This window comes from Eschscholzia californica, unplaced genomic scaffold (genome assembly GCF_041429995.1).
Source record: "Eschscholzia californica isolate CP2 unplaced genomic scaffold, dmEscCali1.0.p SCAF_1, whole genome shotgun sequence".
In the NCBI taxonomy this organism is placed as follows: Eukaryota; Viridiplantae; Streptophyta; class Magnoliopsida; order Ranunculales; family Papaveraceae; genus Eschscholzia; species Eschscholzia californica.
The window spans coordinates 64,111,700-64,127,465 of NW_028238198.1; the positions used below are offsets into that span (position 1 = coordinate 64,111,700).

A 15,766-nucleotide genomic window follows, 5' to 3' on the forward strand; every position below is an offset into this window, starting at 1 on the left:
TGGGCCTTAATAATACATAAATCCAATATTAACACTCACAAAAAATTCAAAACTTTACAAATACAGTGATTCACCATACAAATCATATTTTGTGTGACAGTGTATTTTGAGATTTGCAAATAAATAATATTTGCATGACATTGTTATCTTCCTCCATCAAACAAAACATAAATAGACTTCCACATTTTACTATTTAATTTCATGTAACTTAGTTTGTGTTGCGTAAAAAAAACATATATATATTTTCACTAAACAATTAACACAATAGTGATTCATTTGTATGTTTGTAAGAGGAAAAATGTGAAATTTTAAAAAATAATCTATCACCTTTTTGTTTTTAATTAATTTTGAACTTCAAAACCATTATATATTTTTTTTTTTAGTTTGGGCGTATGACCCACATACCCTAATAGAAAATACAAACCTATCCACGGACCATTGTAGCAAATAAATCGAACCATCTTTCAACAAAAATAAAATAAAATAAAATAAATCAAACCCTAAATATAATTTGTTTCAATTTTTAAGATATCAATGGGGGGGAGTGTAATTATAAATTTGTTGGTGGGGGTAATGGGAGATAGTGTACGCGTGCTAGTCTCTACGCACGTGCGTTTCTGTTTATATATACTGCAGAAGAAGGCGCACAAAATAGTGATCAAGGTAACCCACTAACCCCCTCTGTTTTCTTTGTGTACTGTGTTATACAGTAGTAGTGAGAGAGAAAACTAGAGAGAGAAAGTAGAGAGAGGGGAAATACAAAAGAGATAATAGAGTGAGAGAGAGAGAGAAAGATGGATAAAGAAATGGGTCATTCTAAATTCAAAAGAATTTGTGTTTTCTGTGGTAGTAGTCAAGGAAATAAGAGTAGCTATCAAGATGCCGCCATTGAACTTGGAAAGGAGCTGGTAATGATTCAACCTCAAACTAATATTAGAGAATGACATTATTAACTCTATTTTTTGACTAGATTTTTAACTTGGGTTAGTGATTTTATCAAATGGGTTTTGCGAGATTTTGATTTTTGTTTGGGTTGGAATGTTTGGATTTGACATGGACTATACTTGGATTTGAACTGAATTTTGTTTCCCAATTTGGGTTTTTCATATTTATTCATATTTGTAGATTCATTTCAACCCTCCTTCTGAAACAGAGCTCTCCTCTATAGTAAACCAGATTAAGTCTAAAATTATGCTTTTCATTAATGATGATATAACCCTTTGAAGTGAACATCTTCTTCATCTTCTTCTCTCTCTCTCTTTTGCCATATTAGAGTAGAAGTTTATGTACATATAAATAGAAACTTCTCTTTGATAAGTGGGTTGTGATTAAAAAGATTATATATGAAACCACAAGTTTAGGGTAGATTAACACTAAATTAAATTCCCCCAAAAAAATGCTACTATTGTCTTCTTCTTTGGCTGAATTTGGATGAGTTTTGTAATAGGTGTCAAGGAACATTGATCTTGTTTATGGAGGTGGAAGTGTAGGTTTAATGGGTTTAGTTTCACAAGCTGTTCATGATGGTGGTAGACATGTTCTTGGGTAAGTCATTGATTTTTCATATTAATCACATAAAACAAAATTAGGGTTTTTTTTTTTTTTTATATTCTTCTTTCATTAATCCTAATCTATTTTTGTCATGTTATTGTCTCTATACAGAGTTATTCCCAAGACTCTCATGCCTAGAGAGGTATGTCTATTCTTAACTCATAAAGTTCTCTAACTTTTCTTAATCATAATTAATTAACTTTATTTTTTTAATCCTTGGTTCTTCTTTCTTTTCTTCTCTTCTTCCCCTTTCCTTTGTCTTATGTCTGTATGCATTTTTATTGGGTTAAATCTCTCTCTCTCTCTCTCTCTCTCATCTAGGGTTCATTTGGTCCTATACCCAACATGTGATAGCAACAAAAGCTACTGATCATAAAAAGGAAAACTTTGAGTGGCTCTTAAAATTTCCTTTTTATCATCTTTAGGGTTCATTAAAGATTAGTATTAATGATGTTATTTAACTACTCTAATCACTAAAAATTACCAAGTTGAAAACTTTGGATTAAAGTTACTGAACCCATTTACAGTTCTCATCATTGTCTCTCTGCCAAGCCTCAGAAAAGTTTTCTTTTCAATCTCTCTTTCTCTCTTTTCTCTTGTAACAGTCTGTTGTCTGCTTCTTATTGTATTTCTAAATTATTTTCTTGTTGTTGGTGTCTTTTTGCAGATTACTGGTGTCACAGTAGGGGAAGTGAGGGCAGTTGCAGATATGCATCAAAGAAAAGCAGAGATGGCTAGGCAATCTGATGCCTTTATTGCCTTACCTGGTTAGTCATAATCCCCCACCCCCCTTGCATATTTTCACCCAACCCTCTCCCTCAAATTTTAAGAGCAAAATTGTGAAAGAAAATAACACCATAAAGATTTGTAATTTCTTTTAAGAGGAACACCACAACCCGTTTCAACTGATCCATGTTGGGTCGGTGTCGCATTATACGGAGACTCGTGTTGTTTTCAGACTAGCACGACCTGTTTCGAAACGAGCCATAATGGGTCGGTGTGGCATTATACGGAGACTCATGTTGTTTTTTGGACTCACACGACCCATTAGGAAACTCTAGAACAATATTTAGACTCTCATCAATGGGTTTGGCACAATATACATTCTTACTTCTTCCATTTTTAGTTGCAAACCTATAAATGAGAAAGCTTTGATCTTGTTTTATTGAAAATTTCAAGACAACCCTTTTAAGTTAAATTAGGAGTACAATAATACCTATAACTTCATTCCCCTCAAAATTAGCTTAAAATCAAAGGAAAGCATAAAAGAGAGGGAAAGAAAAACAAGAAAAAGTAATATTACATGATTAGAGCCTGAAAAAAAAAAGTACTTTTTAGCAGCAATTGTTTTATATTTGACTATATTTTTTGACTAATTTTAAGAAGTACCTGATCCATAGCTAATTTATCATAATCTATTTTTAACTTTCTCTTCTGCAAACATCCAAAGATTTATGATGAGAGAGAAACAATTAAAAACCCTTGTTCTTGAATCTTGATACATCAACATCTGCACAGTAAAAATATGACTTTTTGAGAACATTGATCTGTAATTTTTTTTCCCTTCTTTGGAAAGAAAATTCTGATTACAAGATGAGTAATTACTGTACCATGTACTTACTAAATTATGAATGAACCATTATTTATTCTTTCACCAAACTAAATTTTAGAATGTGGAGAGAAAATTAAACCATGTTTTCTCCAATTAAAATACTGATTTTAAAATAGGATGTTTAATTTGTGTGATAAAACCAAGTCAAAATTAGTTAACCCAGTAGTCTTCTATATAGGTCGGTTAAGGCGAAAAACTTCATTATCCAAATTTAGATTATTGGGTAAGCAATGTACAAAAAATAAAACAGTACGGAGAATCAGATACACAGTACGCCAGGACATAAGAGTATTTGGTAGCATAACCATGTGAATTTATATTAGTACTAATACTAAGTTGTGAAATGTGGGTAAAAGACTGAAGAATTTATTATATATTATGAATGCAGGTGGATATGGAACTCTTGAAGAACTACTTGAAGTGATAACTTGGGCTCAGTTGGGCATCCATAACAAACCGGTAAAGCCTATATCGAAAATTTTATAATTCACTTCAGGACAACTAGTACTTAGCAACTCCTATGTTATTGGGTCGATCCGATTATGACTGATTAGTATTAACTAATCACTTACTAATTATGGTGTCTGATTTTTTGTACTTATACAGGTGGGTTTGCTGAATGTGGATGGATATTACAATTCCTTGCTATCTTTCATTGACAAAGCTGTAGAGGAAGGGTTTGTTAGTCCAAGTGCCCGTCATATTATCGTTTCTGCACCTACATCGAAGGAATTAGTTAAGAAACTCGAGGTAATATAACCGAGCTTATAAATTTGAAAGCCACCCTCACTAAAGTTACTTATTGTTTTATTATAATGAAATGTATATATAAATATAGATGATTAACGGCTTTGAATTGATAATTATAACCTTATATTGATTGATCTAATGATATATAAATGACATCTTTTCCTTTTCCTTCATTTGGAACAGGAATATTTCCCATGTCATGAAGGAGCTGCATTAAAATTGAACTGGGAAACTGAAGAGATTGGGTATCCTACAAAATGTGGTATCTCTAGGTAAAAGAGAAGATTTAACTAGGACCCAAACTGAAGTCTCTAGGGGTAAAAGAGAGAGATATGATGATGAAATGGAGATGGATATGATTTTGACAAATTTGAAGGATCAAATTTGAATATTTCCACATGTAGGGGAATTCTTTTTTGTAAATTACAGCCAAAAATGGCCTTCAATATATATATATATGAAGCTTTCACTATTCCATTCTCTTTGTTTTTATTTCTTGTTTTTTTGTTGTTGAAATGTTTCTATTTCTTGTTCTCTTTCTCTATTTCCCTTTCTCTCGTCTAGGGTTTCTATTTCCCTTTCTCTCTTTTGGCCTTTCGGGTTCTTTTTGGTTTTGCAATTCCCTTTGAATGCCATTACATCAAATGAGATGTGATAAGCACGATAACAACCAATTTTTAAACCCTTACAGGTCTGGGCTTAAAGTCCAACTAAACTAAGACCTAAAGCCGACTAGACTACGGGCTTAAAATTCAACTAAACTACTTTATTTATACCTTTAATAACCCAAGACCAATAAACTCTTGTCTTCACCTCCATTGCGACTTGAATCTTTGAGCTATCAGTTGTTGGCGAATTTGATTATTAATTAGTTCAAGATTTGACTGCAATATGTGAGATTCAACTAAATCACCTATCTCCTGTCCCTTTGACTTGGGCCGGTAACGGCACCTAATAAGGCGGGTGTCCACTTCACACTGAACATAATCCAGGGAGGGGCTCTGTCCAAATTAACAAATTACTACAGAGAAGGGCTTTTGGTGCAATTTACAAAGGTGCCTGAATGTACTATATAACCACTAAGAGTGCCTATAGATTTTCTCCTTAATCTTCTAGACTTCTACTATAAGTTTTCTTTTGGGAAGTTTATTAGGCGCTCCCATTACCGCTAAAGGCATCCTCGATTGGGCTATATATATTTTTTGTTAATAGGATTGGGCTATATATAAAAGTATATTAACCTCAACCACCCATAGGTGATAGCTCTCACCTAAGTATGTAAGGCATTAAGTGAAATGAAAATGATGTTCGACGGACAAAATTTGATCTGGATGGCGTGAACAAAGTAAGTTAATGACTTCATATACAAAATTTGTTTCGTGGTCATTTGGGGCCAAGTAGCATCGTCGTAAGGGAAATTTGAATTATTATATTGAGTTTATTTCTCCTTGTTGGTCTTAATAAGATACCGAGTCTTACTAATTCATTCTCAAATTGAAGAATTGGTCTGTTAAATGTCTTAAATTGTGTATGGCATTATAGAATTGGTTGGTGTCATCCATCAACAACTCTCTCTACTTTCCCCCAGTAGAACCTCACCCAGAAAAACTTATTCTCTGATTCATTTTTATTCGACAAAAATATAAACGAGATATTTAGAGAGAAATAGACCTCTTTACACGCGTGTGTGTGTGTATATCTGTATGTATAATCTATATATGAAAATGGCCATTCACGAGGCCATTGCGAGCTATGTGATAGCCTCGCCTGACCTAATTGACACATCCAATTTTTGACGAGAAAGACATCGTATGGCCAGAGTGATCTTATATTCAACCAACTCGAGTTTAGACACAAAAGCCATTCTTCTATAGTGTATTAGTTAGTTTTCCCCACTAAAATATGCAAAAAAAAAAGAATGAGAAAAGATCTACCTTAGTTGCAAGAAGTTTAGGTTTAGGTCAGGCACAATTGAGATGATGAGAATTGAGAAATAGCAAAAAGAGGTTGAATAAAACAATTTCCAGACTTCCACTGATTTTGATTGTCTTACGTCAGCTGCACATTACAACTCTATTTAATTAGTAACAAGTAGGTAAGAGAGGTTTAGATAGAAAGACTTATAGTTTACTTAGTCTATGAATTTATAAAATTAGAGACATAATCAATTGCTCATAAAATCTTTGGAGGGCAGAATTCCTCTTCTTATATAATATGTCACTTTTATATTAAGGTGTCTCTACTTTCACTTTCGTCCAATAAGATTGCTAGCTAGTTTTTTTCTTCTACATTCTTACTGGAGAATATAGTTTTAAATGTTCTTGGACTCACTAATTGTATTGTCCCATAAAAAAAGAGTACTATCCTTTTTTACGTTTCAGTTAAGTTATAAGAAGTGTTCTAATACATCAGACTTGTCATCATGTAAGCCATTAGGAATAGTGGTTAAGTAGACGCGTCGATTAAAAGTATATTAATCTAAAGTTGGTTTATTATAATGAGGTAGGTACAAGGAGGGGTCAAGCTTAAGTAATAATCAAACTTTAGTTCAATAATTCAAGTTGATATCCAAGGTACTTTAAGAAACAAAAGAGTCTTCTCTTTGCAATTTTTATCCTTCAAGAAAGAAAAAAAGAAAAGGAGGAGCCCACCACATGTCGTAGCTATTCCATATGACCTCCTAAGACAAATTTGTAATTTATTTTGAAATATGACTTCCTATGAGGGATATAGACTTGTTCTTTTCCCTTTCACAACCATGGGATTATCTTCAGATCCTAATAAAAAGAATTATACGAAATTTCTAAGAGAACTCAAATTAATGTCTTTCAACAAAAAAAAGAACTCAAATTAATATTTACCCGTTGGCCAATGTCTTTCAACAAAAAAAGGAACTCAAATTAATATTTACCCGTTGGCCAACAAAGAGCTCTCTTAATAAATCATACTATTTTAAATTTGATTAATTTTTGTGGGGAATTTAGGGATTTAACATAAATATAATGTGATGTCATTGTGCTGATAAAATCGAAAAACATCACTTCCCTATTTTTAGTTTCAGGTTTGAAAGACATTCTAGTAATTTTTTTTTCTTTTGTTAGACTCAACCAAATGCAAAATCTGGTAAAGCATTTGTATAGATGAGTCAGACAAATACAGACATGTTAACATTTAGAGATCACGCAGGGCCGATAACACATTTTATGTCTGCATTAAGAAAAAAAAACAATCACTACCCAAGTGACATGATCACTGAATGGAATGTTATTTTGTTCAAAAATAGTCACATGACAATTCCAAAGGAATACAACTCATTCTCATGTAGAAAGAGGAAGAGTAGTTGTATGAAATTCATACAGTATTATGAATTTGACCAAGTTACAAGGGGGGTTGAGAGAGAAAGAGAGAGACAGTACAGATTTAGCTCATTTAGGTGGAAAAGAATGAGGAAACAAACTTTGTAATGGTCACAAGCCAGTTGGATTATATCACCACCTCAAGAACTAACAGTCTCTTTCTTTCTCTCTCCCCTTTAACTCTCTCTCTCTCTCTATCAATTTTAGAGAGAGAAATTTAGGGTAAAAGACAACTCTCTACCCTCACAGCCACAGGACTTGGCTTTGGATTCTTTCCCACTCCTTCCCAACACCCCTCAACCACCGTTAACTAAAATAAGCAGAATTATACATCTTCTTGTTTTTCTTTATTATTTTTTAATTACTTATCTTTATTTTTTTATAATTATTCTAAGCATATATTATTATTTAGACAATTATCCCTGTTTTAAATTTATTCAATACTTTCCCTATGGTTCTTGAAGTATGTAACACATACAAACAACAGTAAAATTTTACCAAAATATCCCTAATTTGTTTTTTTCGGGTTAAACGAGAATGTAGTATTATTATGTTCATTAACATTTATTGCTGGTTCTTACCTATTTATTCGAATCTATGAAATTACAATTACAAGCTTGAGGAATTATTTGGATGTCATTAGAATATTAGATTCGAGGATAGAGACTGGACTAAGATATAACATACGAGATTTGTAGATTAATGATCATATTATCCTATTGAAGCAGTCAAATTTAGATCTCTAAGATATATTCAGATTTATAACATTGCAAGTTTTCCATATTATAAAAATTTTAAAAATATCTCCAAGGTCTTGATTTGGTTGCTTGAAATTAATTTTTTTTTGAATCATTACATAGCGTAAATATATTATGTATTAAATAAGTTCTATAACAACAATCACAAAAACATCAAGTGAGATATGAAAATCTGTTTTTTTTTATTACATTTATCTTATTTATATTCCAATCCAATAAATCATAGATTTTCACTTACATAAAAATCGAATCTGTGACCGCTATGTGTTCAACTATTATTAACATAATATGTACACTTGAACTCAACTTTTATTATTTTAAAAATAAATAATACAAAGTAACGAATAGACAAACGAAAATTATTAAGAGAGAATACACTAATACTAAAATTTCTTAAATATAATCATCACTATTTCCATCTGTTAAGTTTGTGATCATCCTACTCAAAACCAATTGACAATGACTGCAGAGAACTTAAACATTATATGCTTGGTTGCTAGATAGCTCTTCTCTCATGTGAGACTGTTCTCGCAGCACCCAATCATATTTTTCAAAAAAAAAAACTACCAGTAACATGATCTAGTGATCTACGCCATCTTCATGATGATAAAAATAATACAATTAATATTGCTATGACATCAATGACAATATTGGGTATTACAATTATTGGTATTATTTTTATATTATTAATTATATTGCTATATTATTACACAAACAAACAATTTTGATTTAATCTTAGGAATTTACTTATTTTCTAAATGGACAGTTATTGCAAGTTTCTCAAATTAGCAATAATTAATGACAATTATAAAGAGAAATTACTCAGAAGGGCAATTCCGTCAAGTTATGCTATTATTTACTCTGCCAATCTCTGTCCCAACATATGCACCAATTCTGTTACCTTTTTAACTGAGAGCGAAAAAAACAGAGAGGTAGAGAGAGAGAGAGAGAAACAAGAAAGAAACGAAGAGAAAGAAGAGCGAGAGAGAGGATTTTGCAGTGAAAAAAGATTCTCTGAATCCCGGTTAAGGGATCAGAGGATCACCTAATTCAAGAACAAGAAGAAGCCATTGATTTCAATTTCTATGAAGGAGGAATCTCAAATTACATTATTATTATTATTCTCGTGATGATTTATAATCTTCTGATGTGTTTTTAGCTTCTGAAGTAACAAAAAAGAGATTCTCAAAAAATGGGGGTCTCACAAATGGATAGAAGAATGGAAGGATGGTTATACCTAATTCGTTCTAATCGAATTGGATTACAATATTCTCAAAAACGTTATTTTATTCTTGAAGATCATTTGTTGAAGAGATTCAAATCATTACCAGAATCTGAGAATGAGGTATTATTATTATTATTATTAACATACTTTCTTTCTCTCTTTATATATATATACATAATTTTTACTATAAATATCAAATACCCATGATTTGCTATGGAAGTTTTGTTTTCTTATTATTAAATAAGAGTTGATTCATGAAAGTATGAAACCCATATAGGGAATTAGACATTACCCCCATGATTTGAGGTATTTAGTTTTTTCTTGTATTTGAAGAAAAAATATAACCCCAAAATTGACCGTTTGATTTGAGGTATAGTTCATGTAAGCTTGTTAGAATAGCAATATAGATGATCAAACATTCAATTCGTTGTCTTCTTAAAATGGGTTCTTGCTAATTCTAAAATGTAATGAGTAAATTCCTCATTCTCTCTTGCTTATTTGAATTTCCGTTTGTTGGGTTGTTATATTTTTCTTCATTTTGTTTCAATTTGCTATGTTAAATTCTTCTGTTGGAGTTAAATTTGATTTTTGATTGTACCAAGCATAAGTTATGTCAATCTAGTTGCTTCAAGCCTTCGACGTTTATCAAATTACCCATTTCTTTGTTGTTCGCACTTCTTTGACCTATATTAATAACGTGGGTTATCAAATTCCTAGGATCCGGTAAGAAGTGCAACCATAGATTCTTGCATTCGGGTTATGGACAACGGAAGAGAGAGCATTCACAGGAAAGTATGTATCTTAAGGCAACTCTCACTGGAATAATGGTACTTCTTAGGGCTGAACACTAAACTTTTTCTTGTTGAAATTTGCAGGTATTTTTCATTTTTACCCTTTATAATACGTCGAATCACAACGATCATCTTAAGGTTTGGAACTCTCTATATTAGCTATTTATTCTTTTGTTTATGTGTTTGTTCTAAGTTTTTGTAGTTCTGAAATTTACAGTTGGGAGCAAGTAGTCCAGAAGAAGCAGCAGGATGGATTCGTTCTTTCCAGCGAGCTGCAATGAAGGTCTTGAACCGCTTTCTTTGACTTACTGCATAGTTGTTTTGGTTATGAAAATCTGATGTCGTTTGCATATTCGCAGGAGTGTCCAACCCCACCAAGAGAGAATATCTTGGCTTCTTCCAAGAGAAAATGGCAATCTTTCAGGTAAATTTTTACGTGTAATCCATGATGTTGTTTAAGAAAATTGGTTATGATGAGACCTCAGTGTAGCAACGTCTTTAGAAGTTACTAGTAATTTATGTCTTTTTTGTACACCCTAAACATCCGGGAAATAGAAATCAAACAACGGTTACTATATTTTTCCAACGAGAATTTCAATGAACCTAAAACATCGTATTTTTTGCTACCTACCAACTTTTTCTGTTGCAGGCTAAGTGGATTGAAGACAAGAGGTCGTACATGTTCCATAGACTGGACTATTGCTTCACCGCCGAACCCGGACTTAGTGACGTCTGATGTTATTGCTCCCTCTCCTTGGACAATTTTCGGCTGTCAAAATGGTACATTTACAAATTGTTGTTTCCTTTCAAGATATCTGAACACACATTTACGTTTTAAAACACAATACAGGATTACGGCTATTTAAAGAAGCAAAAGATGGAGATTTCTTTGGGAGGAAGGTAGGTGTTTAACATGTGCTAATTGCATCAGCTACAGTTTGAATTAGTTGTGTTTCATTCTGTTAAACGTATAGTTTGAATTGATTGTGTTTCAGAACTGGGGTGATCATCCTGCAATAATGGCGGTTGGTGTAGTTGATGGAACTTCGGAAGCCATATTCCGGACTCTCATGTCTCTTGGTCCATTAAGATCAGAGTAAGATTGATGATGTAACTCTAGTTGTCTTTATTTTCACTTTAAGGTTTTATCTTGTGAAAACCAAAAGATGGTGCTGATATCTTTAGAACTGAGTCGGCTATTGTTGTTGGTTGGTTTCATTTTTCTAGACCATGTAATTTATAACACTCCATTTAAATAGTGTATATCTCATAAGCAATTATAGTTGAATACTTAACATAATATTCAAGCACTAAGAAGTGAAATAACTATCATAAAAAGGAAAGAAAGAAGAAAATACAAGATCTGATAGTCATAACTTGAATATAAAGTTGAGACCTTGGTTATCAAACATTAAAACACTTCTATTTCTGAAATATTCTTACTCTTAAAAGCTTGCATTAAATTGGAAGTAGATGATGGTTTCAAGGTGTTTCTTTCTTGCGTTTTGTGTTCTGTTCTTCTTCTTCACTTTTAGTCCTCCTACTGATCAAGAAAAAGATGAATAGAGAAACACATGAATCACAATTTACGTTTTCATTTAATGGTGTCTTTTTAACTATATAATGAGTTCCTGTTAATTAAACCTTCTGATAAAATTTGATTGCAGATGGGACTTTTGTCTTGCTCGGGGTAGTGTGGTTGAGCATCTAGACGGTCATACCGACATTGTTCACAAGCAGCTGAACAGCGATTGGTTACCATGGTGTGATTTGGAACTTTCAATATGTGTAGCCTATATGTTAATATAATGCTCTAAGATAGCTGTTTGAATATCCCTAACTAACAGACTGGGTTTTATTTAAGGGGGATGGCACGAAGAGATCTACTATTACGGCGTTATTGGAGAAGGGAGGACGATGGAACATATGGTAGCTAATCTCTTTCAGTGGACATTTTGAAAATTATCTCTAAAATCTGATGCTTGTTTGCACTAGCTTACTCTGAGTTTTATCTTGCAGTCATTCTCTACCACTCTGTGTTTCACAAGAAATGTCGTCCTCAACATGGCTATGTTCGTGCCTGCCTTAAAAGTAATGTATGCTTTGGATTTGGGCTTATAAATGTTACTTCTTATAATCATGTTTCGCCTGTTTAGGATTTACACATAGACACCCTTTAGGTGTGATCGAAATCTTTGTCATGAAATGAATCAGCTTCTGATGTCTCAGATTTTCTTTCTTAATACAACATATAATTTAACAAATCCAATGTTTTTAATGCTCTTGAAGGTGGAGGATATGTTATATCTCCTACGAATCAAGGGAAACAATCAGTCGTGAAGCACATGCTAGCTATTGATTGGAAATTCTGGAAATCATATTTACGGCCATCATCAGCAAGATCTATAACTATCAGGATGCTTGGGAGGGTTGCAGGTACTCTATATTGATCGAAAGTGCTGTGGGTTTTTTTCTACGTAGATGCTTGAATTACTTTCTCAGTTTACCGTCTCTCATTTTTGGCAGCACTGAGAGAGCTATTTAGAGCCAAAAGTGGTAGGTACTCTTGTTCGGATTTATCTTCAGGTCAACTGACCAAAGATATTGCATTGCCTCATACTGAAAAAGAGGATATCAAGGTCGAAGTTCAAATGGAAGAAGAAAATAGAAATAACGGCGGGGGTTTAGTAGATGAAGAGGTGGACAAGTCTTCAATATCTGCGAGCCTTGGTGGATTGAATGATGTGACAGATGAGTTCTTTGATGTTCCTGAACCGTCAGACTGCAACCAGTGTGAGTACGGGTGGACTTCTGATACAAGTTCGGATATGCAATCACAGGTACGTACACAGTTTGTCATACACTTTAGTTCTGGATATGTATAAACTTAAGGACATTGTGCTCTGTTAAGACAGATCAACAAGAAGTACTAAAAGCTTTGTTCTTAATGATGAAAAGAAGAAGCTTGTTTGAAAATCGCACTCCTTAGCAGTTTTACTCGCGATAATTCAATTGTCTGTTGCTTTCATCAAAAATATGCATTGTTAGGTTGAAAATGATTTGGCTGTTGTTTTAGTTCTTGCTGTCCTGATGTATACTTTGATCGACTGATGCAGGAACTTCGCCACCCAAAGCTTTCATCAGCTGCCAATTTTGTGAAGAAGTTGCATGATCTGGCTGGTAAATTTGTCGTCATCAAATGAAAGCAATTGGTTTATGACTTATGAGTAGAGTTCCGGGCTAATATTAGGACTTTTTTGCCATGCAGTTCAAAAGAAGGGATACGTGGACTTACAAGATTTGGCAAGGGAGGACACTCTCTCATGCTGCTATGGGACTACACTTCCGAAAGACACAAGCTGTAATTTGCCTAGCAGTTGGACAACAGCAGATCCTTCGTCATTTCTAATCCGTGGAAGTCATTACCTAACAGACCGTCAAAAGGTAGTTAGTTAACTCACTGTTTTTGAGGAAATTATTTTTTGATGTGCTATATATATATATGTAGAATACCAGCTTAACCTGTTTATGTAGAGCAGTAGAGTACTAATAATGTCATTGAAACTCCATATTTAACTGATACCCCATGTTTCGGATCTATGTTTCTCGTTCAGGTGAAGGCAAAAGGCACCTTGATGCAGATGGTTGGTGCCGACTGGCTAAGGTCTGACAAGCGAGAAGATGATCTTGGGGGCCGTCCAGGGAGCATTGTGCAGGTTAAACCATTCTTATATTGATGTTATCTTAGCCACACAAACACAACATGTATTTCTTGGTAAAAAGTGTAACCAATCTTTCATAACAATCTGGTATCTCAAAACACCATTCTGTATCTTGAGGAGATTGTCCTCACCAAAAGCTCAAATAAGTGGAAGTGGATCTAACTTTAAAACCTCTGGATGATGCAGAAATACGCCGAGCAAGGTGGTCCCGAATTTTTCTTCATTGTAAACATTCAGGTAAATATGTTCTTATTCATTCTGTATGGGACTATATACCTCATGAAAATCTAAATGATTATCATTGAATAAATAGGTGCCAGGTTCGACTATGTACAACCTTGTTCAGTATTACATGCTGACTACCCCGTTGGAAGAACAACCGTTGTTGCAGAGTTTTGTTAATGGAGATGATGCGTATAGAAATTCAAGGTTTAAGCTCATACCTTACATTTCTAAGGTTAGTTAAGCTCCACTATATATTGAAATCATATTTACATGTTTTATTGCCACCAACATGTTTCGTTGTAGTGAAACCATGAACTTCTTAACAGTTTCCTCTTTTTTAAAGGTTTCCCTAAACAAGAAAGAAAGTGAATAAAACCCATCTACAAACAATATGTAAATTGGGTTTATAATGGTTAATTTGGTGATTTCTCTCAGGGGTCCTGGATAGTGAAGCAGAGTGTCGGAAAGAAAGCATGTCTGTTGGGTCAAGCACTTGAAATCAATTATTTTCGTGGGAAGAACTACTTGGAGGTAAACCAGTAAACCATACACGTATATACATCTGAAATCATCGATACGAACTACTTGGAGCTAACTTGATGAATTTAATTTAAAATTTTCAGCTTGGAATTGATGTCGGATCATCGACAGTTGCAAGGGGTGTAGTTAGTCTAGTTCTGGGATACGTAAACAATCTGGTCATAGAAATTGCATTTCTCATTCAGGTATATCCCATTACATATCGACACTTTTATACTGTTCATAGTTACCCTTTTCATGGTTCTAAATATAATGTTAATGTCTTAGGGTAACACACAAGAGGAGCTCCCGGAGGTTCTTCTCGGAACATGTCGGTTTAATCATCTTGATACATCGAAAGCAGTTTCAATAGGATGTTGATCCTTACCACGTCAAACTTCTGCCTCTCATCTTCTTATAGAATATAGATCTCTCCTGGTGAAGCTACTACTCTTATATGTTCCACTATCGACGTTCATATTCAAATTCTTTTATTTGATGACATACTAAAATTGGTAGTGCTGTAATTGTCATCGAAACAGAGCAAAAAAGAATGTCGGAAAAGAAGAAAGAAATTGTCACTTGACTTTGTAAAGATGATGTCTTCCTAAGCTCATTCTTTCAATTCATTTATCTTGATATGGTATAATGTGTATTATCATTATTATGGTATCTATGGGTGACATGAATATGTATTTAGTGATGATGAGTAACCAAATTTACTAACTGTAAAAGAATGAACAAGGCATGAAACCCATGAAGAAAAATGCAGGTCTGAACCCTCAACTTGGTCCATTGAGGGTCTTCTGAACCAACCTCGAGGCGAAATTCATAACCAACCAACCTTGAGGCAAAATTCCTAACCTTTTCATTATAACGCAATCTATCTACTCAGCGAAATAATATTCTGTTGTTTCAGCTTAGCTAGGATGAAAGATGAAGGATGAAGGATGGTCTAGTCTCCAATCATATCAATCAGCTCGAGGGAATGGGTGCAAACACAAACTCAAAGAAACCTGAATGATTGAGAGATTGAAGATGTGGCTTCTATCCTAGATGGAATCAACAACGTGCAGAATTCTAAAGAGAGTGGTTGTTGTAAGAAGGAAGGAGAAGTGGAGGATATCATCATATCTGTTGTGACAAATCAAGTAAACCAAGAAAAGCAATAGGAAAGTAAACAATCACACAAAACACAAGAGATTTACGTGGTTCGGTTGATGAGACCTACTCCACGGCGAACAACAACACAATGAT

General features: G+C 33.7%; 2 protein-coding genes across 2 annotated transcripts; both read left to right on the forward strand.

Moving 5' to 3' along the window:
* Positions 1 to 653: 653 nt before the first annotated feature.
* LOC147568196 (cytokinin riboside 5'-monophosphate phosphoribohydrolase LOG3-like) lies at positions 654 to 4,390 on the forward strand. The gene is made up of 7 exons (XM_086654627.1): positions 654 to 908; positions 1,448 to 1,545; positions 1,663 to 1,693; positions 2,219 to 2,318; positions 3,552 to 3,622; positions 3,770 to 3,913; positions 4,097 to 4,390. Exons 1-7 carry the CDS (start codon positions 795 to 797, stop codon positions 4,187 to 4,189), a joined length of 651 nt encoding a protein of 216 aa, XP_086510753.1. The 5' UTR covers positions 654 to 794; the 3' UTR covers positions 4,190 to 4,390.
* Positions 4,391 to 8,865: 4,475 nt separating this feature from the next.
* LOC147568197 (protein ENHANCED DISEASE RESISTANCE 2-like) lies at positions 8,866 to 15,208 on the forward strand. The gene is made up of 21 exons (XM_086654626.1): positions 8,866 to 9,372; positions 9,970 to 10,044; positions 10,128 to 10,181; positions 10,261 to 10,326; positions 10,403 to 10,467; positions 10,693 to 10,823; positions 10,894 to 10,943; positions 11,039 to 11,139; positions 11,711 to 11,806; positions 11,908 to 11,972; positions 12,063 to 12,134; positions 12,333 to 12,479; positions 12,570 to 12,883; positions 13,160 to 13,223; positions 13,312 to 13,487; positions 13,658 to 13,759; positions 13,952 to 14,002; positions 14,079 to 14,222; positions 14,426 to 14,521; positions 14,614 to 14,715; positions 14,798 to 15,208. Exons 1-21 carry the CDS (start codon positions 9,220 to 9,222, stop codon positions 14,888 to 14,890), a joined length of 2,217 nt encoding a protein of 738 aa, XP_086510752.1. The 5' UTR covers positions 8,866 to 9,219; the 3' UTR covers positions 14,891 to 15,208.
* Positions 15,209 to 15,766: the final 558 nt, after the last annotated feature.